This window comes from Rhipicephalus microplus, chromosome 1 (genome assembly GCF_043290135.1).
Source record: "Rhipicephalus microplus isolate Deutch F79 chromosome 1, USDA_Rmic, whole genome shotgun sequence".
NCBI classification, from domain to species: Eukaryota; Metazoa; Arthropoda; class Arachnida; order Ixodida; family Ixodidae; genus Rhipicephalus; species Rhipicephalus microplus.
Genome location: NC_134700.1, coordinates 294,013,743 through 294,040,169, shown reverse-complemented (window position 1 = coordinate 294,040,169; position 26,427 = coordinate 294,013,743). Strand labels below are relative to the sequence as shown.

General features: G+C 42.7%; 1 protein-coding gene across 2 annotated transcripts in view; it reads right to left on the bottom strand.

The window, feature by feature from the left end:
* Positions 1–766: 766 nt before the first annotated feature.
* LOC119159424 (transmembrane 6 superfamily member 1) overlaps positions 767–26,427 on the bottom strand; it is a 45,337-nt gene continuing 19,676 nt past the window's right edge. The window contains exons 5-10 of one of the 2 annotated variants that reach the window (XM_075865181.1): positions 23,782–23,882; positions 23,297–23,395; positions 22,010–22,108; positions 20,781–20,900; positions 19,691–19,903; positions 767–1,234 (exon numbers count right to left, since the gene is read on the bottom strand). In XM_075865181.1, the coding sequence (XP_075721296.1) occupies positions 19,700–19,903; positions 20,781–20,900; positions 22,010–22,108; positions 23,297–23,395; positions 23,782–23,882 (623 nt within the window). In that variant the 3' untranslated portion in view covers positions 767–1,234; positions 19,691–19,699. Of the gene's footprint in view, positions 1,235–5,961; positions 19,904–20,780; positions 20,901–22,009; positions 22,109–23,296; positions 23,396–23,781; positions 23,883–26,427 lie in introns of those variants that run through there. The other variant, XM_037412180.2, reaches the window with a different exon arrangement.

Sequence of the window (26,427 nt, the reverse complement as noted above, 5' to 3'; positions counted from 1 at the left end):
AATACAAGAGAAAAAAAAGAAACTCGAAATGTTCCTTATGCATTCGCCTAAAACGATTAGATGGCGAAAGCCCTGTTCTTTGTCTTCCTTGACCCTTGTCTCCTTCCGAAAGCTTTCTGCTCCTAATGTGGTTTCGCACTAGCTGTCCTTATGATCGCAGACATGGCAAGGTTTATCCATGTCAGCTGGTTTTACATGGCCTCCGTGATCAGGCCACGGAGGCAACGCAAAGTGGCCATGTAAGGTTATGACGTCAGCATATGACCCACACTGAATGACGACATGATGCCGTCACAAATTTTATCGATCTGTGACGTCATCGCCGGATAATTCTTTGTATCATTCGTGTTGATGACGCGGGACGCCGGTGGTTCATGCAGTGTTTGATGAGGCAGTCATAAGATTTTCAACTTGGAAGAAAAAACACACACGACAAACTAAAGTAAGTTGATCGATAATAGAGCACTACCATGTACGCCTCAATTCATGTTGCGAGCAATCACCCGAAAACAAACGTGATAATCAGCTATATGCCCGTAGTTCACAACACGCTTGATTTGCCTATCAGACCATCTCTATATTTATTAAAAGAGGAGAGACACGCTGCGTCAGTTAATGCGAAATTTTTTGGCTGTGTCGCAGTACTACGGAGCCTAAGCAAAAAGAAATAAAAGCGATGTATACGCCATATTGCGCTCATCAAGAGAAAACAGTAAATTTGGTACAGGTATGCCCTGTTGACGTGCACTCGTATACCACGGGAACAACTCCATGTAACTTCTTATAAACATCTTTTTTGTAAAATCTCTGGGCCGGGCTAACACTAACCACCAAACACATTCAAAATATCTGAAGTTGAGAATGAGTTGTTTGAAACTGTTTTTATTTCTGAGGTGAAAGATGAAAGAATGGACGCATCTCGCGGAAACGTTTTATACTGACGTTCAGCGATTCCTGGCAGGTAAAAAAGCAACCCAACGCATGTACCTACACTTTTTAAAACTCTAGGTGCATAAGTGATCTCTATATATGAAACATTTTCTTTTATTTATATATCTGGGTTTTAACATCTCAAAACCACCTTATGATTATGAGAGACGCCGTAGAGGAGGGTTCCGGGAGTTTTAACCACCTGGGGTTCTTTAACGTGCACTCAAATCTGAGCACACGGGCCTACAGCATTTCCGACTCCATCGTAAATGCAGCCGCCGCAGCCGGGAGTTGGTCCCTCGACCTGCGGGTTTGAGACATTTTCTAAATTGGTTCAAATGTTAAACTTTCGCATTTGCAAACTACCGGGATTTTCGTTCAGGCAGCTATTAAACTTGTACAGCAAGAATAAGGGTATTTGTAAATTTCATGGTATCTGGATATCGGCAGAGCATTTTCTATAAATACGTCAACCTTTTTATGTATGAACTTGTGCAGTAATGTAACACAACCTTGAATTACTTTTCTTTCCAATGCCGGAAATAAACTGCAGCTTTGCGCTTGGTCAGCCATGCTCGCTGCCTCGGAAGCGAAAATGAACTAACAGTATTGCGGTCGTATGGCCGTTCTTACTTTTTCTTTTGTTTCCCTTGCATCTTCCCGATGAGCACTGTTCATAATAATTAACGCTAGCCGTGGCTAACAAAATATCTAATAAAGTGGAGCGCATATGGCTAGATAACCATTGGTAACCATAAGCACTGGTGTTTGTATATAGCGCGCTGAGCGAAGCAGTCACTGTGCGTAAGTATTTCAGCTGCCTGCGCGTGTAATTTACCTTTTTTTATTGCTCTTGATTATTGTATGTGCAATGTGATTACTCGATTAGACGTGCAAACAAATTTCTTCTCGTTTCTTTCTTATGGCTGTTCATTTCGCCCGTTTATACGTACTCATCAACGTTCTCAAGCTCTATCACTAGAGCTAGGCCACGCTGCAGCTGCTTGACACGTGTTTTGCATTATATCGTGGCCTGAGGCACAAACACAACGCTTAAAGATGGGCAAGCTCTATTCCGTGCCGCATTATTAAAGTTAAGTAGACTTCAAGTGCCATGTGTGGGAACCCAGCGCAAAAAAACTCCTTTATGTCCGAAACCCCTTCTGCAGTTCCTCCAGCGCCCTCTCATCCTCCATCAATGCCTGCAGTCTTTCCTTTATATCTTCATCATTAACCTGTAAACCACTGATGTCACTTTTATAGGACGGTAGCTGTTTATGTCAGCTTTGTCCCCATTTCCTTTATAGACTATATACTCATCCTGCTAAGTTTCCATCAATCAGCGATTTGACCATCGATCATTGTTTTGCTCGCTGCCTCTCTCAAAGTTTGCTTAGATCCCATTCCTTTATCAGCATAATTGCGATGCCATCAAGGCCTGTTGATCTACTACTAGGAACCTTCTCCTCAGCCCTTTACCACTCTCATTGTGGAAGTGGAGCCACTGTGCTACTTGATCCATCCTTGTCTATTAGGGTGCATAATGCACTTCCTTGTTGAAATTTTTCTGTCATCTTTATCATTATATATTAATTCGTCCCCTTCTAGCCTAACACCTAGAGCTGTAGTTATAAACCACTCCTCTAGGCTTGTCTCATTACTAAGGGAGTTCAGATGGTTCCAAAATAGCTGACGATAGTAGCGTTGCCACGCGGGCACTAAGGAAAGCGAAAACTTCTTTGCATTTTTTGAGTCACGTAAACGTACCCTCTCCACGTCGTCGAGCGAGCCCATTAGCCCTTTCTAGAACTTGCTATACACCTTCTATGTGATCTCAAAGGAATATGTGCAGTAACGTGGCTGCCTTTTGTAATGGGCGGCCGGCTTTAAGCTATGAAGTTGTTATAATAATTGCATGTTCTGATGCCCTATGAGAATGTACATTTGTACTACACAATATTACTGCGATATGACATGTATTGTGAAGCCTGTAATTGCATGTGTTGGTAAAGAGTGAACATTCTTTTCACTGTATTTCCAAGTATAACAGTTATTTTAACCTTTCCAAGCAGACGCGTGGATATGTGGTAAAACACTGGTTTTTCCACACAAACAACCTGGGTTCAACCTCTTAGTCCCTGCGTCAGGCATAACCGGCAGTATCTCCTGAACAGTGTAATAGATGGCGCTGTCTCATAGAAGTACATATAAACTGCAGGTGAGTGAGGATGTTCTAGATGGCACTGTACCGCTACTCTCCGATTGGCTGCTACGCGGGCCGTGCCTGGGTGCGTGGGGAACGAGTCTCTCTCTCAGTCTCCTGAATCATCGTCGTATGTGTCGGATCATAGGTTGGGCATGGACAAAGCGGAGCAGCTGGGGTGGGCCGGGGCGGCTCGTGCTTGTTGCCGCCTAGGTGCGCAAAGAACGAGTGCCTCTCTGTGTCCCGGATGGTCGCCGTACGTGTCAGATCAATGGTGGGGCATGAACAAGGCGGAGCGGCGGGCGCGGAGAGCCAGGGCGGCTCATGCTCGTCACCAGACAGGCAGAAAGACAGACAGACAGACAGGTGGATGGCCAAACGAACGAAAGCATGAACAGAAGCACGTACATTTGGAGGAATGCACGCACAGATGGACAGACGGATGCACAGACGGACGCTTCGCTCCACTCATTATTCACTCTGTGGATATGCTGTGAATTTTTTTATTTGCAGCTTCCTTGCTTTTTCAGTCCCGTACAAAATGAGGATTTTTCGCTAGCAACCAATGATGCCAGATTAAAATTTCATTTTAGGATTAAAATTTTTAAAATTACAAGACTACAACAATTATATTTCATCAAGAATGTGTTCATTTTATAAAAATGGGACGGAAACTTCAAAAACCAAGAAATATAAGATTCCTAAAGTGCTTCAATTGAAGAATTCTGGCTATAGCTAGGCTTGCCCTTTTGGCAAGAAATACAGCTGCAATCGAATTCACCGGTACAGTTTGTAGCTTTCGAAAGCAGAAAATTGCAACAAAATGTTGCACTAGGTAGAGTGTGATGGCCCAGTAAAGTTGAGATTCCTGGAAATTTATAAGCCTTCATTTTCGTTTCGTACACCGATACCACATAAAAGTGTGCACATCTAGCACTAGAAGTGCCAGGTACATATATGCCGAGCTAAGTGTGTGTCTCGCCTCGGGTCACAGTCACTATGTGCTCATGCTGCTCTACTGCTGACCTTTGTAGAATGCTTTAATACCACGAAATCAGCATCACAACACCCCACAGCTCAAAGATGCATGCCCCGAGTATCATGGTACAGTTCTCTAAAGCGCCTAAGTGCTGTGTTTGAGAAACCTGCGTAATCTGTGTTCAAGTACGCCCACTGTCAGAGAATTCATAATAAATTTCAAGGATCTTTGGCACACAAAATCACAAACTGCATACGTGCATACTTTGGGCCACCTATCAGTGGCGAATGCTGCCTTCAAGATATATTTGATTGGTGTTAAAGTAAATGTGACTAGTCATTTGAGTTGGCAGCACATTGCGACACCGCCATTATTATGCTATGCAGCGAATGTTCAACGAGTAAAGAAGGTATTGTCAATGTCACAGAAAAGTTTTCGGGGTGCACACAATGTCACACACGACGAAAGCCCAGTTGGGGCTGTCGTTCTCTGACCTCTGCTGTTGGGCTGCTTTCAAGATGGTCCTTCATTTTTACAGCGAAAGCTGTTATGAGATCACGTGTCCGCTCACGCACCGCCGCCGGTGTCCATAACTACTATATATAATAGGAAAAAAAACCTAGACCAAGGATACAGTGGGGCTCGAACACGGTTCCACTGCGTGCCAGCCCAGTAGTCTACCACTGAGCCATGCCAATGCTTGTTCGCAAACTTGCCTTAGGCAGGCTTGATGTCAGAAAAGGAATCGCATTATTATGAGTAATAATACGTTTTATAACCGCAAAATAACAACCAGGCGTCACAAAATAAGAATAGCATAACATATGGGGCATCCACTGCTACAACCCATTACGAAAGCTTGTTCTTGATCCCACCTATTAACTGTAGTGCATAGCCACTTCAGGCATGATTCCTCATTGACGTCAGCCGCTGCATGAACAAGTGGCACAAAATTCCTTGCAAGTGTTTAGCGGATACCACGCTTCTCAGAATAATGACGAAGGATAGCATAGCGAATGCCGGCCTACTACCATAAAATGTTTATTGTTAATACCGTAGCGGGCATCTAGCAACTGTGCTCGCAGATGTTACCAAATGAGTGTTTAGAAAAGGCTCTGAAAGGCCGCTCTTGTAGTTTTCGCTGTGACTGTGCCAGGCCTGTGCGCCTTCCGCACAGGCCTGGCATTTCTTGCTTTTATGAGGGGGCACCCAGCTTGGTAACCGACCGAGTATGTCGCATGTCATTTCAAGGAACATGCCTGGTGCTTCGCATCCTAACTCGCACCACAACACCCACATTGCCGCATTTTTTTCCGCACACAGGGTTCACATTTAGAACAAGAGCTCTAAACATCACCAAAGCTTGGGCATGCATTATTATAAGGCTCTGCCACAGCGGGACACCAGTTCCTTAAGATTTTAGGTGGGTATTATGTTGCAATGCCAGAATTGGTAATAATTAACAATGCTAGTGCTAATTATATAATACATTAAACTATTTTGAATTTGAAATTTGTTTTAGTATTTTCTTGTACAAGAAATGAAAGGATGTCGGGACTAAAAGCATATAGCCTAACATAGAATTGAACACCCTTGTACACAGTTAGTACAGCACAACAAAAAAAATACCATTTTAATAAAACTGATTCGACGTAAATTTATGATCCTGTTCTAAGATTACCAGACACAAAGCTACTAATTAAATCATAAAATTCACAAACAAGAATTTTACTGTCGGGGCTTTCAAAGTGATAAGAATATAACAAATTCAGACATCTAGGCTTATTTAAAACAGTACTTCACCTTTTTCCTCTAATCTGGTCGCACTGTACATAAAATTACACGACAATGACAATTTAATCATGTTTATTCATATATACAAATATATATATATATAATGTATTTTATTGAATGTCACACAACACACTAAAAAAACAAGTGATTACACCAGATATCAAAAGTGTCATGCATGTATTGCATACACTAAAATGACCACACACCTTGAGGAGGGACTAGAGTTACAAGGGGCACTAGAATGTGCAAGTGTAAACAAGGTGGCTCTTCAATTTCAAAAATTAAGTAGAAGTGGTACGAGGCATAAAGTGGTTTTAAATGTGCAGATGAGGTTAAGGATGAGGAACAAGATTTAGATAGTCTGCAAAACTATTCAAGAGGACCTTTGCTTTGAGAACTCTCATCCAAACAGATGGGGTCAGAAAAATATTTTCACTCAGCTTGTAATGTACCGAATATTCTTAGACCTGCTGTCCTTAAAAGAGTTAAAATCTACCAACTGAACAGAACAGAAATCCACGCAATCAGCATTCACTTCACAATAATCTGATCCAGTAGTAAATAACCAAAATTTAGACTTGACTAAAATAATAATAACCAAATTTTGGATTACCAAAATGTAAATTGTGTTTATAGGGACACATATACAGGGTGTTACAAGAAATGTGTCTAATAATATTTAAAAATAAGTAAAAGGCGTTAATGGCTTGCTGTCTTCACAGTTGATATTTCTGTAGCGGCAGGCATTCTAAGAGGGTTGAAGACATCATTTCAAACAGTAATTAGGAAAGTCAAATTCACTTATTAATTAGTGGAGTTAGGCAGTTAAGTCAAATGGAAGCACTGAAGTCCTTCATGCGAAGAACCCATTGCCGCTTTGAGATTTAAAGAAAAGTGGCCTCTAGTAATAACTGTAAATTAATGCGATCATTTTGTATTCTGTGGTGAAACCGTAACCGAAATGCATAGGAGCGCAACTGGCATATTCGTCTGAGACGTCCGAAATGAGGGAGCATTGTTATATCAACCATCAACCGACTTCGTAGTGTGGGTGTGTGTGCTGTGCTTGCAATCACAGCACACATGATGCACATACATTAACGAAATGGCAAAAACTGCAGCCCTGTAACCCCTGTTTTAAACAGTTCCATCATTTTAGTCGTCTGCTTGTTGCACTCATCGGTCATTTGGTTTCGGTTTCGCTGCAGAACTTGAGAGAATATTATTAATTTGCAATTATTGCTAGATGCCGCTTTTACGAAATATGAAAGCGGCAATACGTTCTTCGCATGAATGACTTCAGTTCTCCCATTTGACTTAGCTGCCTAACTTTCCTAATTGAAAAGTTAATTAACTTTCCTTTTCTAGTTACTGCTCTAAGTGATGTCTTCAATCCTTTTAAGATCCCCAAAACTACAGAAAAAGCAACTGTGGAGACAGCGAGCAAATAGCACTTTCGGCTGATTTTCAAAGAATATTGGACACATTTTTTGAAACACCCTGTATATAAAGACACTGATTTATGTAAAATTTATTCGTTTAAAAAATTTTGCAATACCCTGTGGGAACTGAAAATTTTTCGAAAGCTGCAGACTAATATAAAAAATTATCCCACTTATCGATGCTCTAATAGATCAAGTTTACTTAACTGTGATATTTGCTTTTATATTTTACAAGGGCTCTTGAACCTTGTCTCGTCTTTTTAAGTAATTTTGTTCCCATCTTTTACGTCTAATAAAATGCGACTGGTTGGGATGTACATTATTTTGTATTTGTTGCTGTTGCTCTTAAATGGCAGATGCTCAGATGCTTTGATGCAATGCAGGAACTTCATACATTGTATAACTGACATATTGTATAACATTGAATAATACTGCCACGCTACTTCCTCAAGTATTATTATTGCCCCATTACACCATACGTGATTCTCAGTGCATATCACACCTGCACTGTTATAGAAGCTTCAGGACTGTGGTAGATCATTTCGTTAAGATTTCGCCCTTATCGCTACGTCAGGCCTTTCAAAGTTGTGAGCGACCACCACGCCCTGTATTGGATAGCTAACCTGAAGGACTCTTCAGGTCGCCTCGCATGGTGGAACTTAAGGCTTAGAAAATTCAGCATACCGTCATGTACAAGTCTAGAAAAAAACACTCTGACGCCGACTGCCAGTCTCGTGCCCCCGTCAATCCACCACTAAAGAACGACCAGAACGATGAGTACTTCTTGGGAACCACCAGTGCCGACGTCAGTGAGCTGACCCAGAACTGAGAGGCCTAGTGGAATACCTCGAGTGCTAGATCAGTGTCGTCCCAAAAGTCTTCAGGCAAGGACTGGCGTCATTTTTTTTTAACAATATCCTCGTAAAGAAGAGCTTCTGTCCGGCCCGAGCCGGCTACTATATTGCTGTACTTTCGGCAACGCGACCAGAAATTCAGCAGGCCCTGCATGACGACCCAACGGCTGACTACCTTGGTTTTTCTTGCATGCTCGTGAGATTACAAGACAAATATTACTGGCCACACCTTGCTGCCGACATTGTTCATTGCGTGAGGACATGGCGGGACTGCCAGCAATGCAAGACACCGCCGACAGGGCCAGCAGGATTTCTGCAGCGCATTAAACTACCTCGCCGACTGTTCCAGCAAATCGGTATGGACTTACTTAGGCCATTCCCGACGTCGGCTATCGAAAACAAATAGATCGTCGTAGCCAGCGACTATCTTACCTGCTACGCTGAGACAAAAGCCCTGCCCAAAGGTAGTGCATCTAAGGTAGCCAAACTTTTTGTCGAAAACATCGTCCTGCATCACGGCGCCCTGGAGATTCTCATCACCGACAGAGGTACGGCATTTACTGCTGAGCTTACCCAAGCGATTTTGGCATACAGCCATACAAACCACCCCCGTACAACAGCATACCACCCACAGACCAATGGCCTCACCAAGCGCCTAAACAAGACCATCGCCGATGTGCTGGCCAAGTATGTCGACGCCGAATGAAAGACGTCGAACCCCATCCTTCCTACGTGAATTTCGCATACAACACCGCTGTACAAGAAATGACGCAGATGACACCGTACAAATTCGTCTACGAAAGGACCCCGGCACCGAGGCTCGAAGCCAAGTTACCCAACATCACCGACGAAGAAAACCTTAATGTTAGCAAATACCTTCAGCGCGCCGAAGAAGCTCGACAACCCGCTCGCCTCCGCGTCAAGAACCAACAGACAAGTGACAGCCGCCTCACAATCTTCGACGACGCTTCATAGAATACCAGCCCGATGAACAAGTTTGGGTATGGACGCCGATACCCTGAAGTGGACTCAGTGAAAAACCGATGATACGCCGACATGGGCTCGGTAACCTGTGAGAAGTCTTTGACGAAGCATCTGTAATAAGCGCACAAGCCAAGAAATTGGCACACGGCCTTCTTGTCGGTGGGTGGTAGGAAGGCGCTGATGGCAGCTGTTTTCTGCAGGCCTGAGCGCACTCCAATCTTGCTAATGACGTGACTCAAAAACAAGAGGCGAAGCGGCATTTCTCTGGCATTAGGGTGAATTCAGAGCTCTTTATTGCTTAAAGTATGGATTCAAAGCCCTGGAGGTGTTCGTTGAAACTCGACGAAAACACGACGACATCATCCAATTAAACGATGCATGTCTGGAACTCGAAGCCAGCCAGGACTGTATCCATGACTCATTGGAAAGTCGCCGGTGCCGAGCAAAGACCAAAGGGCATGACCTTGAACTCGAACAGGTCATCCGGTGCTATGAAGGCAGTCATTTCTCAATCTCTTTCGTTGACATTGATTTGCCAAGAGGTGGTCTTGAGGTCCGTTGAAGAAAGGTACCTCTAATTACGAAGTCTATATAGGGCGTCGTCTATCCATGTGAGGGGATACATTTCCTTCTTTGTGATTTTGTTCATGCGGCGATAGTCGGTGCAGAAAAATAGAGTTCCATCTTTCTTTTTCACTAACACTACCAGGGATGCCCCCATAGACTCTTTGAAGGCTGGATGATGTCGTCGTATAACATTTCATCGGCTTGTTTTTTTAGAGCCTCGCATTCTCACGTCGAAACTCTGTACGGGGTCTGGCGGAGTTATAATTCTTTTGTTATAATTCGATGTTTCGCGACGGGGGACTGTTGAATACTCGACGATGACGAAAAGTAGTTCTTGTAATTCAGGAGCAGGTTTCTGAGCAGTTCTTGTTTATGCGTCGGAAGGCTCGAATTAACGTCGAAAGCTGGTTGAGGGGCTTAAGTCGTCGGAGTGAATTCAGCGGAATTAGTCACAACGAAAGCATTGCTGGTTTCTAGTATTTCTTTGATGTAGGCAACTGTGGTATCTTTGCTCACGTGCTTGTACTCGTTGCGGTGAGCATCACTCTTGCGTTACCTCCCCCCAGCCCCGCCGTGGTGGTCTAGTGGCTAAGGTACTCGGCTGCTGACCCGCGGGTCGCGGGATCGAATCTCGACTGCGGCGGCTGCATTTCCGATGGAGGCGGAAATGCTGTTGGCCCGTGTGCTCAGATTTGGGTGCACGTTAAAGAACCCCACGTAGTCGAAATTTCCGGAGTCTGCCACTGCGGCGTCTCTCATAATCATATGGTAGTTTTGGGACTTTAAACCCCCCATATCTGTCTATCTACCTCCCCCGCAGCACAGCTATTCCTCTGGCAACGCAAATTTCGTGGTTGATCAACAGACGCTTGTTGCCTTCAGTGACGCCTTGAATGCCTGTTGAATCTTGAGTGTTGACCGAAATGTTAGCGCTGTAGCCAGGAGGAACGGTGAGTTGATCTTCTAGCACATTCAAGGCGTGCCTTCCCAACAGCATGCCCTACGACGTTATTACTTCTGACCTTAGGTCGACGATGGCACTGTTTAAGAATTCCATCCCAGGTATCACATCGCAGGAGCAGTGCTGCAGAATTAGAAAGCCGACGGGATAAGTCTGGTTATTGATGGTGACTCTAGCTGAGCAAGCATCAATCGGCATTGTTAAATGACCCCCAGCTGCCCAAATTTCAGGGCCTTTAACAAATTTCAGGGACACTCTTGAACTTTGTCGCGAAAGGCCCACTGATGACGGAACAGTTTGCCCCAGTGTCGACGAGAGTGGTGATGTTGTGGCCATCGAATATTACGTCGAGGTCACTAGTTTGTCATCGTGTGTTGCGGTTTGGTCGTGGCACCGGGTCACGGCTACGTCGGTTTGCTCCACTGCATCCACGCAGCACAGTCAGGTCTCCTTCTGGCACGGAAGTTTCTACTTCAGAGCTCTGTCCGGCTTGCATCATGTTAACATTTCATCGTGTCGTCGGCAGCGAAGGGTCTTAAGTAGTTCGTCGTACGGCAACCCCACCTTGATCGATTGCTGCCCTTAGTTTTCTGAATATGGGCTCACAGAACGGCTCCTGTTGGGTCTACTGCACTGCTGTTGTTGATGAGAGGACCTTGAAGGTCCAGGTGATGATGAACAGGAGGAACATTGAGCTTCATCGATTTACTAAGTCCCGGATCGCTCGCCAGCAACCCGCGGATGCCTCTGCTCATAGGCGGCTTATATAACATGCATGCGATCCAAAAGTCCCAAGCCAGTCCGAGCGGCCTCCAGCCATCTGCGCACTCGATGCAGTCTGCGTCCGCTGCTGCGTCTGCTGTGCCGTCCGCTCCCTCCATGGCTGTGACACAGGCTACAAAGCCGACCCAATCCCAACCTAAAGAGTAGGTAGGTAGTGAATTATACCCATTTACCTTAAGCTGTGACTTACTGTAAGTGAACTATTCAAGCGCACACGCATCGTAAAACCATGCGGTCATTACACTTCTGTTTCCCCTAGCGACTATATTGCGTGTTTGCCCGACCTTCGGAAATACGCACATGCTTGACGTGGCTCAGCACTCAAATGACAAGAAATGGGTGCGAGAACAACGCGAAATCCAAAAACATGCGAGAAGTGGGCAGAAAAGCAAAGAGAGAGCAAGAGCACGTCTAAAATTTCCGTGTCTAACTTAAGATGGCTGCACTGGCATGCGCCCTGCAATGTCGGCTGCCAGCTGCCTGAAAGAAATTGTTCTGACAGTCCCGGGCTGCCCGCAGGCCGCCAGGCTTGCGAAAAATGAACATGCGTCCGAGCAATCTCGGACCAGTGGGCGGAGCTTCCGGTTGGTGCCCGAGAAAAACAAATGTGGCACCGGCGTTCGGAGCCATCCGGAACATGTAAATCGATGAAGCTCATTGAGGTGCCCGTTCTGTGGTGGTCAGAAAGTCAGCAATGTCGCGTTGTCGCTCGCTGTGCTGTGGGGGCGGTGAGTTGACGGCAAAGCCGTGTAGGTCCATTTGGCGGCACTGGCAGCGGCGGTATGTGCGGCCAGCTTCTCCGCAGTGGTAGCAGAGTGGGCAGGTGCCAGGTCCTTCTCTGTACGTAGCGCTGGAGACAGGTGGATGACATGTCGTCAGTAGTGGTGGTGGCGATGTCTGGCTATGTCTGACGACGAAAATGTGACGCCGCAGTCTCTTAACATGAACGTTGAGATAGAGTATAACGTTCGGCTGCAGCAGCATAGCTCACAGCTTGGAGTTGTGGCTGCGCAGACTCAGGGATGCCCAGCGATTGCTGAATTTCATCTCTGATGGTGTCTGCGATTGATGAAACTTCAGGCTGGCACGACGGGAACGTTTAGCGAAGTTCTCAGCACACTACAATTCTTATGCTTTCACACAGATCGTCGGAGCAGAGTGGCTGGATCTCTGCACAGCCTGGCGTGGAGCAGCAGTTGAATGGTGCATTTCAAGGATCTTTTCGATAGTTGTCGCTTCTGAGACAAATTCCTAAACGCCGTTCGAAGGGTGCCACATCAATCCCGCAAGAAGCTTCCGCTTAGCTCCTCGCATGAAGAGATGGACTTTCTTGTTCAAAGACATTTCTGGGTCGGAGCGACGAAAAAGTTCGGTCATCTCTTTCGTGAAGAGTGCTACGTTTTCGTTTGGCAGCTGCATGCGTGTTTTTAGGAGAGCTTCAGCTTTCTCCTTGTGGACCACACTTGCAAAAGTGACAACGAACCTGGCACGAAAAACTCCCATGTTGTGAGGTTTCGCTCTTAGTTCTCGAACCAGGTCCTAGCAGGGTTTTCTAAAGCGAAATAGAGATGCTGAAGATAGTCATTGTAGGTCCAGTGAATGAAAAGGCAACTCGGTTGAAACTTTCAAGCGAGCTTTCCAAATCTTTGAGTGGCGAACCGCGGAATGTTGCTGGCTCTTTGGATTGCCGGAGCAGGAGCCGTGCAAGTGGCACAGGTGCTGTCATTGTGGCCGTGGTCGACATCAATGTTTTGGTCTTCAGAGTCTTGTCGCGCAGAACCCCGTACTCCAGTGGCAGACCTTGTTGCCTGTGGCTAACTTGATGCTCGTGGCTGGCGTCGGGGTTTTCTCCGTGACGTGGACTGGATCCATGGCTTGACAAGGGCATCTGGCACATGAAAGAAGCAGCACCTCCACCAGATGTCACGGGGTCATGACATGGACAAAGGGAGCGGACTGTAGATTCAAGATGAAACTGTTCGTTTGGGACGAACGTGTGGCCGACAGACGAAAAGTGAGATTACAGCAATATAAAATGGCACCGATAGTGACTAACAGAGCATCAGCCGTGGATTAACTGACAAGTGGTGAAGCACGGCGGCATTTATAGACGTGCCTTCGAATATTATAGCGTTATCGCCAGCGACCATGTAGGTTTCAGATTAATCTGTAATATTCACAAAGTGGGTGAAATCTCAACGAAATGATCTAATACAGTCCCGAAGCTTCTCAAACACTGCAGGCGTGGTTTGCACTGACAATTACGTACAGTGTAACGGGGCAATAACAAAGCTTGAGGAAGGAACGTGGCAATGCTGTATCATCACTGTGTGACACTTTCATGGAATTCATGCTGCAAAATGTGCCTGAAGTACCGAAGCCATTTGGGCCCTTGTCAGTTGTAGTTAACCTCTTTTAATCCAATTTCCTCATGATTTTTTCTATTCGAGACATACTTAATATGACTTCTAGAATTTTTTGTGACAAAATGATTACAAGGGGCACCAGAAATTTCAAGCACCTTGAGTTCTTTAACGTTCACTTAAATCCATGTTAAATCTACCATTTCACCTCCATCCAAACGTAAACATTGCAACTGAGATCAAATTGTCACTTTTGAGTCAGCAGTTAAGCACTGTAACCATTGTACCAATGTGGTGGCTACTGCAAGAATATTGCACTGAACATATATATTTTTCAGCCATCAGCATTTGAAAAAGACTAAACAATTTAAACAACATAGCTGTCTACAATTGGTAGCATTTAGCTCTCAAATGTAGCAACATTCATCAAAACTAATTAAGTAGTTAATAAATGAAATAATTTCGTCTCATCACATATATTTAAATAGGAAAATTGATACAGGCCTCAGTTAATTATTGCTTTATAATAAACTTGTTAGATAAAGACATTCGACATTGACTGATATGTGGGGTTTAAGTCCCAGAACCACCATATGATTATGAGAGACTCTGTAGTGGAGGGCTCCGGAAATTTCGACCACCTGGGGTTCTTTAACGTGCACCCAAATCTAAGCACACGGGCCTACAGCATTTCTCGAAGTCATTTGACAAAGAAAAATATAACTGGAGCTCACAGCAGCACATGTACTCAATACAATACTTCTCAAATCTATATGAACAGCCGCATCCTGCAGAAACCCCCGCTGTACGTTACTTTGCATTCAATATGCAAAAGTTATTCAAGCACTGTATACAAAATGTGCATTCTGTCAATGGTAGCAAAAAGACTATACAATATACTGTACTAATTTTTTTTTAATAGAGCACATAAAATATTTTCTTTTTGCACTAGCATCTCATAAGCTGCGCAACCACATTATGGATGCAGAAATTTAAGGCACTAACTTTACATTGAACATTCAATATACTCCACGCAAATGCTATTTTGTCATATTTCTTTTGAACCCATTAGAATATGTGCACTGAACTAGTTCGACATATTGTGTGTTTAACGAATCGTTATACAAATAATGCACAGAAAAAGAAAATGTGAAGAAAGCTTAGCAAACTGTGCTAACTAGAACAATAATTTTTGTTTGGAAGCCTGATTAATCACTATGCTCAGATATCTTTGGGAATAAAATAATGACATGAAAGTATTCATGAACACTGATTCGCACCAAGAGTTTTACGAATAATGGATGCAAATTAGCTCAAAACAGTATAGAGAACTTAACGTCACATTGATGCATCTGTGACACTGCGCATCTGTGACACTGTGCATCTGTGACACTGTGACAGGGGTCAAATATTTTTGGTATGAAGGACAGACAGTGATCAGACACTATGAATCTACAATTTCTGAAGCTTCTTACCACTGTCACCATGCATAAATGCAGTTCCAAGAGAAAAAGAAAACATGAGAGTTTACAAAAAAAAGAACAAATTTACAACAGGTGATAATTACTTGGGCTTGTTCCCAAGTTTATGCAATACTAGATGGAAGACTACTATCGACGTTGTATAAGCTGATGCACAAAATAAATGATGAAATCGTGTCTTAAAGTTTTTACTAAAATAAAAAAGGGTCAGGCTTTTATACCACAAACTGCAGTTCCTACATGGAGCAAGTCTTAGCGCATGCAGAAGTCTGGCAAGATGCCAGAATGCACTAATGCCATGATGTAAGGATACTACAGAAACATAATATGGAGGCAAGAATACAGGTCGACTCTAATTTTAGCATATAGAAAACTGTGAAACATACGTGGAAAGCAAAGGATGTGATCTTTGGAACAGGTGCAACACTAGAACAGATTTAGAACTCAAATGCACCCACAACAAGAGTGCAATTATTTAGAAAAGTAACAAAGCATCCTGCCACTGTTTGTAAACAATGAATCAATTTATAGAGCCAGTCTTCCACATATTCTATCAAGTTTCTGAAAAGTACCTGCTGAAAAAATGATGCATGTGCTAAGAATAGATATACTTGCTTCCACTGAATCCCTAGCTAAACTTAAAGGGAGAAATAAATTACAAGTGGTAAATCTAAACAATTAGGAGCATTCAGCTGTTTATAGAAAAGCTCAAATGGAATATACAGTGCACAAAAAGAATATAAATATACAACAAAGCAAGCTACACAAGCATTTCATCACTGAACTGTCTCAGAAAGTGCTAAAAGGACACATAGTGAAAATTAACATGATAAAAACAAGAGTTATCACCATTTTACATGACTATAGTAACTTATTATAGTAAGCAAATGAACACAAAATAAATCTTCACTGGGCACTACAATGTGCAAGAAATGTTACATTTTGATCACACTGTGAATAGTAAGTAAACATAATTGAAATGCCACAGGATTACGTTGCATGAATGAGTACGAATCACGCAAAGCTGTAAGTATTTGTGCTGATTCACACATATGCATTTGAGACTGATAAACTTGCTTGAAACGGATCCTCAGAATGTTCTCCGACTAATAAACTAGTTAGTGAACAAGGCTTGTTGGTGAGCAAGCCTTTTGTGTGGAAGCCAAAACATCATTATATTTTCAATAACACCGTTCTAGTTGGCCTTCAGTGTTCTTCCAAAACTGAAATTCTTGCACAAAGACCTTGTACATTTTTCTGGCTATAAACAATCTAATCACTCTGAAAAGTTTCAGCGATTATACTACCTTTTACTAATGAGCCTCAATTTAGCTTTCAGACTTAGTGCTAATTGTAGTACAAACTGCATAAATTGTACGATCTGCAAGCTACAATACTAAGCGGTGAAGTACGTAGTAGTTCTGATTGGTCTCTAACACTTCTCCTCCTCTTCTATCCCCACTCATTAATTAAGTGCTGTGAAAACAAGATATTACCCTCACTGATAAAACGAAAAGGGTTATACTAACAAAAATTGGCTCTCGTAATGAGTTTCACTGAATGAAAGTTCAGCTGCACAGTGACATACCTTCAATATCTTGATAAGACTTGTGCAGTTGATAGCTAAGTACACACTAGTTAACATTAAAAGAAATAGAATGCAGCATAGTTGAACGGTATAATAGTATTGATGTGCTAGTAAACAATCCACCAATTTTTTATAATAATGCAAAGTCAGAACCTACACAAAATAAAGTTTTCCAACAGGCTAGTCTCGAAGAATTTCTTTTTTTGTTTTCCTGATGCAAGGAGTACTTCAGTTTCAACTTGGTAGCAATAATTCTCGCACCTTGGTTGAGTACATGCAGCTGTTTATAAAAACCAGCTTCGAAATTCACCATTAAGTGTTTCGTATATGCACAATAAATAAATCACAACCACTAACATACTAAAATACTACACAGTGAAAGAAGCAATTTCACTAAAATCACTCCAAATAGGCACTTATAGAACATTAAGTGCTGTGCTCACACGACATGCACAAATTTCCTTCGGACAGCAGCATTAGCATAAACAGGGGAGTTTGCTCTCTTGGTCTACTGAACATCTATTCAGAGTAACACCACGGGCTGCTAATGGCATCTATATATTAAATTTACAATTTGAACAATGATCCACTCACTGTGGCAATAGCACTCTCAAGTTAAGCTTCAATAGATGCATATCACAAACAAATCAGTGCTTCTGCATCTCTCTTCAGTCCACGAAAAATGATGGCAAACCTTGCAATTAAAAACAATTTTTCATCACCGTAGACCTTTCATGAAAAAATACTTAATCAGTGCAGGGAGCACCTGCATTTTCTCAATCGCACAAAGGCAGCAAATAAAACCACTACAACTTGCAGGTTACCAATAGTGCAGTTCAAAGGACTGACAACCGGTCAAAGTGTGTCGCAAGACGCCAATGGAAGCGGAAACACCGTGAACCATAGTGACAAAATCGAGCATTCTTTGAATAGAATTTGCATTTGCAAATCAAGATTTGGAAGTAAAAATCAAGCTTTGGAAGTAAAAAAAAAAAGATGAGCTGGCAAGTTGCATCACCTGGTGGCAAGCCTGTGCACTGCGTAAAAGAGCACATTGCCAGGCCTTGTTCAGACACGCCACATTTTGTGCTTAAGATTACAATCCTTATATTATTAGGCACACCCGCTTTATTCTAAGCTCATTACATGGCAAAAGAAGCTGACACTGAGAAGCGGTGCTGCCTTTGCGGCAACTAGTGGAACTGCGTGAAGTCGCAATACATGCGCGGGGCGTGCACACATGCACAGCTAACTGCATCACACAAACCGCCATGCAGCGGCTCACCTACCTCTGTTTGTAGCACGCATTGTATGTGTGATTTGATAGGTGCCGCAGATTGAAAAAGTTCGATTTAAAAATTCACGCCATTTTCTGTTTTACTGTTCCATGATTAGATGCTCAGACGAGTAAGGTTTCTGTCGCACAACACACAGCAGGTACCATATAAAATTGGTTGTCAGTCCCTTTAATATAAAGCTGCCAAGTGTCACACACTCAAAGCCAGCTGGTTCACATCAGCTGATCAGCAGCAGTATGTTCATACAGCTTTGACTAGGAATTCTGCTCATCGAAAGCCCATGGTCAAACACAACAAAGGCAGATAATAATTATGGCCCTGCATGTTCCCCATGAAGGCTGTGCAGGAGTCACACTATTAATTCTCACTGCCTAAGTGAGATAAGTCGGGACAAGAAACAACGCTGAAAGTACACGACCATACCGTCCAACTTCGCAGCTATAATATTATGTACATAAAGCATCTGCAAAATCAAATGAAAGCTACGGCATTCACAACCCTCAAACGTGGCAAGACATTTTTAGCTCAATGTCGGCGCGGCAATGCATCAATTATTTCACACCACATCACACATTACATTGACTCGACCAAAACATGTCAATCGAGTTTTACATCATGCAAATCTTAATATGATAATTCAAGTTCTAATCCATCCTGCTCTGTCCATTCCACACTACAAACACATTGCCACAGGTTCACATATGACCTTATTATTAAAAATCCTCTCCTTAAAGACCAGTACATGCTTGCAATGTGAAAGGTTACCACAAATTATTATTATTACTACTCATCCTATGACAGGCAAAGTCGGCCTGTGTAGACAACTGGGGGTGCACTAACCCAGAGATATTTCACATGCACTTTACAGGCAAGCAGTTGATACCTTGAAAATTATGGTTTTTCTAATTATAGAAAGCAAATCAGTCTTCCAATCGCATTGAGGCTGTTTGAGAAAGCTTCGTGTGCTTGTGTGATTGATTTGTGTGTAGTAAATCTCTCTACCCTCACAGTAGAAAAATTAAAGAAGTCCCAATCGCACAAGAGCCAAGTAAAACAAGTGAGAGAACCGACTAGGAAGGGCATCTTGCACACTTTTTAGTGCACAAACTAAATCGGGCATTTGCCAGTCCACCAACTGTTGACATGTTTTCTTGTTTCTTGAGTTATTGTCATCATTTGTGAAGGTTTGGCAACAGCCTGCGCTAAAAGCAGTCAAAACTGCAAGCACATCGTTTGAATGAGCCATGATTGCCAGCTGAAATCACAGAGTATGGGGGCTGTTAAATCAAGTATGAAATAAAAGGGAGAACGATGTTTTGGCATGAAGGGAGAGCATGCACTTGGGGTCAAGCCTGGGACGTATGCCTGAAAGGGATGCACGTTCACCTGTTTGAGTTACTAAACCCTCTTTTGGCTTAACTTTACTGACAAAAACACCTCCATTCCACAAGAGTATAACATACCACCGGGGGCTATGACATCCGTCGGTCGCTGTGCGAACGAAGTGCAGCAAAAAACTCGGGATCGGTGTTGCACCTATACGCTAGAAATTGGAACCCCAGGGCTAGCAGGAGGTTCACAACCCAGAAGGAAAGCCACGAGACTGGCTCAGGAGGCACCCGCATCACGTACGGAGTGCGTGGATGGAAAGATGCACCTATGTGTGACACTTGTCCCTGCATAAAAAGCAAGACATTGGAAAATCGCAAAATACGTGGCCGTGTCGTGGCAAATTAAGAAAAAAAAATACTGTAATCAACAGCAGAAGGCATCAGAAAGAGGCTATAGTGACATGTATGGCTCATATCTTTAGCAGTGACATTTTTAATCAGCTAAACAAAATGCTCCAAGTCATTGCTTGTGGCATGGGAGGCTTTCGTATACAAGAAGCTTCTCAAGAGCTATCACTCATTCTTATCACACTGAATTGGTGACTGGTATAGAAGAGCACATTCTAGAGTTCGTACAAGGGCTGGCGACCACAAAAGATTTTATTTATTTCATTTATTTATAGATACGGTAATACTTTGCCAAGATCTTGGCAGCGTGGTACATAACAGGTGAACACAACAAAAAAATAACAATGGGAAACAAACATATGAATTTCTTTATACAAGCGCTTTTAAGAAAAAATAAAAAGGCAGGCATCGTTACTCCAAGAATTTTCAAATCGAACAGAGAATCGGTTAGCACAAGTGAAAAAAAAAAGCTTTGAGCTAGACAGAGAAACTGCTGAATGCATAATTACATGTTTAAAGAGACCTTCAATTCACCTGTTAATAAAATTTTGTCAGTCAAGAACGTGCTCCCCCCTGCTGTTATAGGGCGAGTATTACTTGCTCTGTTGGACACACGCTTGTCAAACCAACAGTTCAATGTGCAACTTACTTACACTTTAATGCACATGAGAGTACGAAGAAAGAATGTACAAACAGCAATTAGCAATGTTGAAAACAAGCTTCCACGTTTTACACAGCAACAGAAAACCAACAGGTGTGCTAAGCTGCTCCTACGAAACCTCGACTATTAATAATAAGCACAAGAAAAGTGTACCTGCAGCACAGCACCAGCAATGAGAAGGCTAAGGTCTGGCATCCACTGGCAGCTGGGCACAAGTAATGCATAGGCACTGGCAAGTTGCAGAGGCAGATGGTGGAACAGATAAACAAGCATCTGCAAATAAGAATGCAGGAAGCCTTAGGCATGTGTTAATATTCGAACGAATATTACACCTAACCAAAAATAATCCGAACTACCGCAAAGACCCACTTCAATGTTAAATTAACGTATTACCCCCCCCCCATCACCTCATTTTTTAGGTTAAAAGACATATAGGCTCATATGCTCTAAGTATATAATTTTTAAAACGTTGACATGTTTTACTCGTTATTGCTTGCATCATACTAGAATTCAAATCCTGCTACTACTCAAAGCTGCTTCCACCTTACTTCAAACCAAAAAGTATGACATTTGCATGAGCCTTGTTCCAATTTTAAAAACTATTGTGCAGGTTAGTTGGTAAATGACAAATATGCTAATTTTTCTACGATATGAGATATACACTATTTGATTCAATATTACAGCTAAACTTCTTCACAAAAGGCATGCTACAGGCAGCAATGCTCGTTTTTTATGTGAGATGTTTCTTATAAGCAGGGTGCCTCGTATATTATTTCTTGTCAACCCGTATTTTTCTATGGGCACCCCGCTGTCTCTTGTACCCATTAGTATCTTATATCGGTGTCTCTTACAAAGAGGTTTGTCTGTATTTGAACAAATCACTATTCACTTCAAATTTGCATCGAACCTAAAATGTACTATTCACACATCCTCAGAAAAAATGCATGAAACCCCTGCGACATATAATCCCAAAAGCCCGAACAACTGAAACCATTATATTGAGAACAGGACAATACTACTATCAATCACAAAAAGGCACAAGGATAGAGAACCTGCACAATCAAAGCATGAAAATTAAGGTCCATTTGACTATGTGAACATGAACACGTTTGGACCATATGAGTGAATGTCAAACCTAAATGACATGTTTCTACAGGTTCTTCACAGAAAAGAAACAAGCTACAGAGAATTCAAATGGCTAAAACAAGAGAGAACTTACAGGACACCGAAACCATACGTAATCAGTATAGACCGAGAAAAATTGCAGAACTGACAAAGTACTTGACAGAATGCACACCTATCATGAGACAGAGCCTCATTAATTGTGCTTAACAAGAGTATCAGTGTAACTAGACTCACCGTCAAGTAAACAAACCACTAACCTGCATCTTTGGAAAAGGTGCTGGGTCTTTGTGCTGCAGGTACGGCTCTACAGTAGCAACATAACGATTGATCCAGCCAATGTTTGTTCCTAGCACCGCCTGTTATAAAATGATCATATTGAGGTGAAACACAAGTAACAGCTCAGACTGCTCACAACAAACTGAAAATTCCAATTCATTAAGGCTATAAATAATGACAAAGATTCTTTGAATTACATTCTTTCAAAGCTTTCAATGTGCCACACTTTGTGAGTAACAAACAACAGTACAATTATGCTACGTAGCTTCATAAAAAAATGCTTTTGCAATTGTGCTTGACAATTGAATTCAGGAAGGAAGGGGAACATTAAAGGGGGCCTGAAACGCTTTTTCAAGTAACCACGGAATGAATTCACTGGAAAAGCTTATTGCCTCACGATTTCAATGCCGCAAAAATTTTAGGAATACGTCCGGTGCGAGTGGAGTTACAAAGGTCTGTCGAATGGTGATTGCATTCTCTCTTCTCTTGTCCCAAAGAAAGTGCTGGAAGCTAAGCACAGAGGGATGGCAGGGCCACAGAAAAACGTCACACATGCCCGTGACCTTGAGCACCTTTTTCTTTCTTTTTTTTCTTCAAATGCGCCGCTTTTCAGTGTGATCGCGTGCGCACGCGTGGACAAGTAGCGGCCTCCCGCAGCGATCTCTGTAACGAGCGAGCGCGCTATGTTCAAATCAGCCAATGGCTGATGGATGGGTAATTCACGTGTGATTTTTGGGCATATTCTATGATTTGTCGAGAGAAGAGAAAGCAATTTTTAGCTGACTTTGATAATTTGTTGTGAATTCCAGGCCACGTACTGTGCTAGAATATTTGGCTCCCTTGTTGTCGGGAATCTCTACTACAGATCGGCAGTGTTTTTTGACCAAGCTCAAAAAGTGTTGCAGGGCCCCTTTAAGCGCTCATTCTTTGTTAAACACAATATTAACTGAAACAGAAAATAATGCCAAGAATGTATAGAGATTGTTGTTTGTATTATGATATAAATGTGAAGAAAATAAAGGAGCCAGGCCTGCAACCTTCGAATTGGAAGGTTGCAGGTTCGATCCCTGGCGGCAGCAAATAACTTTTTTCGTCCACTTTCTTCACATTGACGTCACATATAATTACTTCCCCCAATACTTTCCATGGCATTATTGTCTGTTAGTTCCTGTTAATATTGTGTCTGACATATGTGTTTGTATTTTAAGCGTTCAACGCAGTATAATTTCATAAAATAAGCAAAAAGATTTCCATGAAAAAATTCTTACCAAGCCTCTAAATATGGTTATAAAACTTGCAGCGAAAAGGTAAAGAAGAAAGACAATATCGTGTTTCCGCTTGAAAAGGCATTCTCTTGGGCCAGACACCTGCAACAATAAGCCAGGAAGGGTAAATATAAGGTAGTTAGAATTTTTGTAACAAAAGTCCATAACTGATGATTATGAAATTTTTGGTACATAATATGTTACAATTATAGCTTCTAATATTGTTTAAACATTAAATATTTGTCTCACTTTGCAAATTCTACTTAGCTTGGCACCACGCACAGCTGTCTCTACAAAAAATTAAGAAGCAACCTTCGTGGTGCATAAAAAGGGCGACAGTTTCCATCCACGAACTTTAGAATATTTAACATAAAGCAATTAAACACTGGTCACACACGCCAGAAGTCTAACCTGCGACCTTGAGGTTAGCCACAAGTCTACCAGGAAGAGTAAAAAAATAGCAGAAAAAAAGCTGTATACACACTTACAGTGTAGGTGACCCTCTGGTGTCTTAGTTGGTAGAGGAAGCAGAGAGAAGCAATGGCCACCAAAAGGTAGAATGCAGCACCTGGCGTGATACCATGTTTTCCTGGCAACAGTAAAGCAACAAGTTGCAACACTCAGAAGCGGTAACAAAGCACTACGATGTGTTAGGCTGATTTAGGCCCACTAAGCCAAAATAGCTGTTGGGATTTTATATTCTAAAAGCATGATATGATGGCGAGAGATGCCACAGTGGAGGGCTCCAGAGATTATGACCACCTGGGGTTCTTCAACTTGTATCTAAACCTAGACAAAGTGGGCCTCTAGCATTATGCCTTCACGCTCAGTGATCCAGCGCCATAACCTCTAGGCCGTGGCAGTGCATGACCTCTAAGCTATAACCCAAACTTGAAGGTGTGGAACAGGGTGCATGGCTTCTAGAGAAATCCCGGGACCAGGCAAAAGTGCCCTCTGTAGCAGGCTTGGAGCGGCCAGAAAGATCTTTTTGAGTGAGTTTGGATTAGTCAGATAATGTTTTCGCCGTCGCCGTTATGTCCTGCAAAAGTCCAAAATTGTAACATTCACCTGCACACCATATTTCCTACTGGGAAGTAAACACACGCGAGCGGTGTCAACTTGGCTGCCACATTTATCAAACGAGCCGGCTTACTTCCTGTGCTCAAAGGGCCAATGCAATAACGTAAGCCCAATTGGGAGGCCTGCCATAGAAGCAACGAAAAAACACCTCGCTCACCTTGAACTAGCAGGAAAAGACGCGAATGGGGGGGGGGGGGGGGGGATGGTGTCGCTTGAGCAGCAACTGTCCAGGCCGCTGAATAAACCCTCTTTTATGCAGCGCGGCCGTACAACTGTAAAGCTTGCTTCTAAGAAGGCAGTCGCGCCGCGCCAGCTAGGCAGCCATAGGTGGGTGGCCCGTATACACTTCTACGTGCTGCGTGCAACGAGAGTGTGCGACAAGTGTTGCTCTCCTTGACGCGCCCATATTATTTAAGACCAGCGTTTTGTAGTTACATGAGATCATATTAAAAAAAGTTAGTTGCCAGTGTCACTTTGTATAATATTTTTAACCTCAATGCGCAACTGTCAACAGGAGAGCCAATTGATGGCGTATGGGGCACGACAGCGAAATGCACGAAAATACACGCGTGTGCTCTATGAGCACTTCTGAGCACCTGTCCATGCTAGGCTATTTAGGGAACAGCACATCACCCCCTTCTTTTCAACACAATTATCGCCCTTTTTTTCTTCTCAATGTCGCCATCAAGCTGTTGCTATCAGCACAAGGGCAAAGAAATAAATGTGATAGCAACAAATTGGAATGTTACACGAAGTAAGGCTAGCAGCTAACTCTTTTGGAACCGATATCACGTAACTCTACAAAAGGCCGTGCCAGGAAGAGATACTATTTTCACGCAGTCACTTCCCGTTGAGAGTGCAGCACGTAGATGGGTTTACGAGTCATTCGCCCTGACCTGAAAACTGCCCAGAGAGCGTGTGCGCCGTTGACCCCGCCCTCAGAACCAATGTTCACAGCTTCTGTTCGAACAATGAGAGCCCTTACGAAACCAGAACTATAACAGTTTCGATGAAACCGAAAACACAACCGAAAACACACAAGAATAGATGCCGCAGAAATAACTTAATCCATTACGGGTTAGAGGAGCCCCCTGACGAAAAGTACGAGGACCTGAAAGCAAGAATAGAGAAAGATATTTTTCAGCAGAAGTTAGAAATAACGGTAATGGGCATTAAAAGATGTCAATGGTTTGGCAAAAAACAAAGGACGGGCCACGACCTGTGATCATAAAATTTCCTGAATACCGGGAAAAAACTTTATATCGAGTGTATTTAAATTAAAGGGAAGCACATTGTCCCTGTCTGAAGACTTTTCCAAACGAATTCGAGAAATATGAAAGCAATTGTGGAAAAGTTCAGAGGAAGAAAGGCAGCATGGCTGTAAGACAAAACTAGTTTATGATAAGCTCAAGGTCAATGACATCTTGTTTGCATAAGATGAAGGAAAGGGGTCACGCTATCGGCTAAAGAAAAAATCGAATTGACACAAAAACAAGTACTACAGCGCACTAAATATACTAAATGTAAATTGTAGGAGCGTTCTTAATAAGGCCACTGAATTAGAGGCATCAATACTTTCTCATGATCCTGCTAGTGCTGTCTTAACAGAAACGTGGCTAAGCGATTCGGTTTTTGATAATGAATTTGTTCCGTCTGGCTACAGCGCATACAGACATGACCGAGCTAGTAAAGGCGGTGGCAATTGTGTACTTTTCAAAGAAAACCTTACAATATGTAGAATGGCAGATATGCCAGGAGTAGAAGGTATTTTTTGTAAGGTTTATCACAAGGATGTCTGTTACATTATAGGAGGTGTTTATAGGCCCCCAAACGCTCCTGTTGATGTACTGAATGAATTGAAAAATTATTTGAAACTGAATATTAAGCATAATGACCGAATTATAATGACAGGTATATTATAATTTATCTAATGTAGCTTGGAAAAAAATTTGCCCTGAAGCAGTGCGACCTTTCGGTTGAAGCTATGCTTGATATTTGCTACAGTTTTGACCTCCTTTAGCTAGTTGAAGGCTACACAAAAATTCAAGGGACCA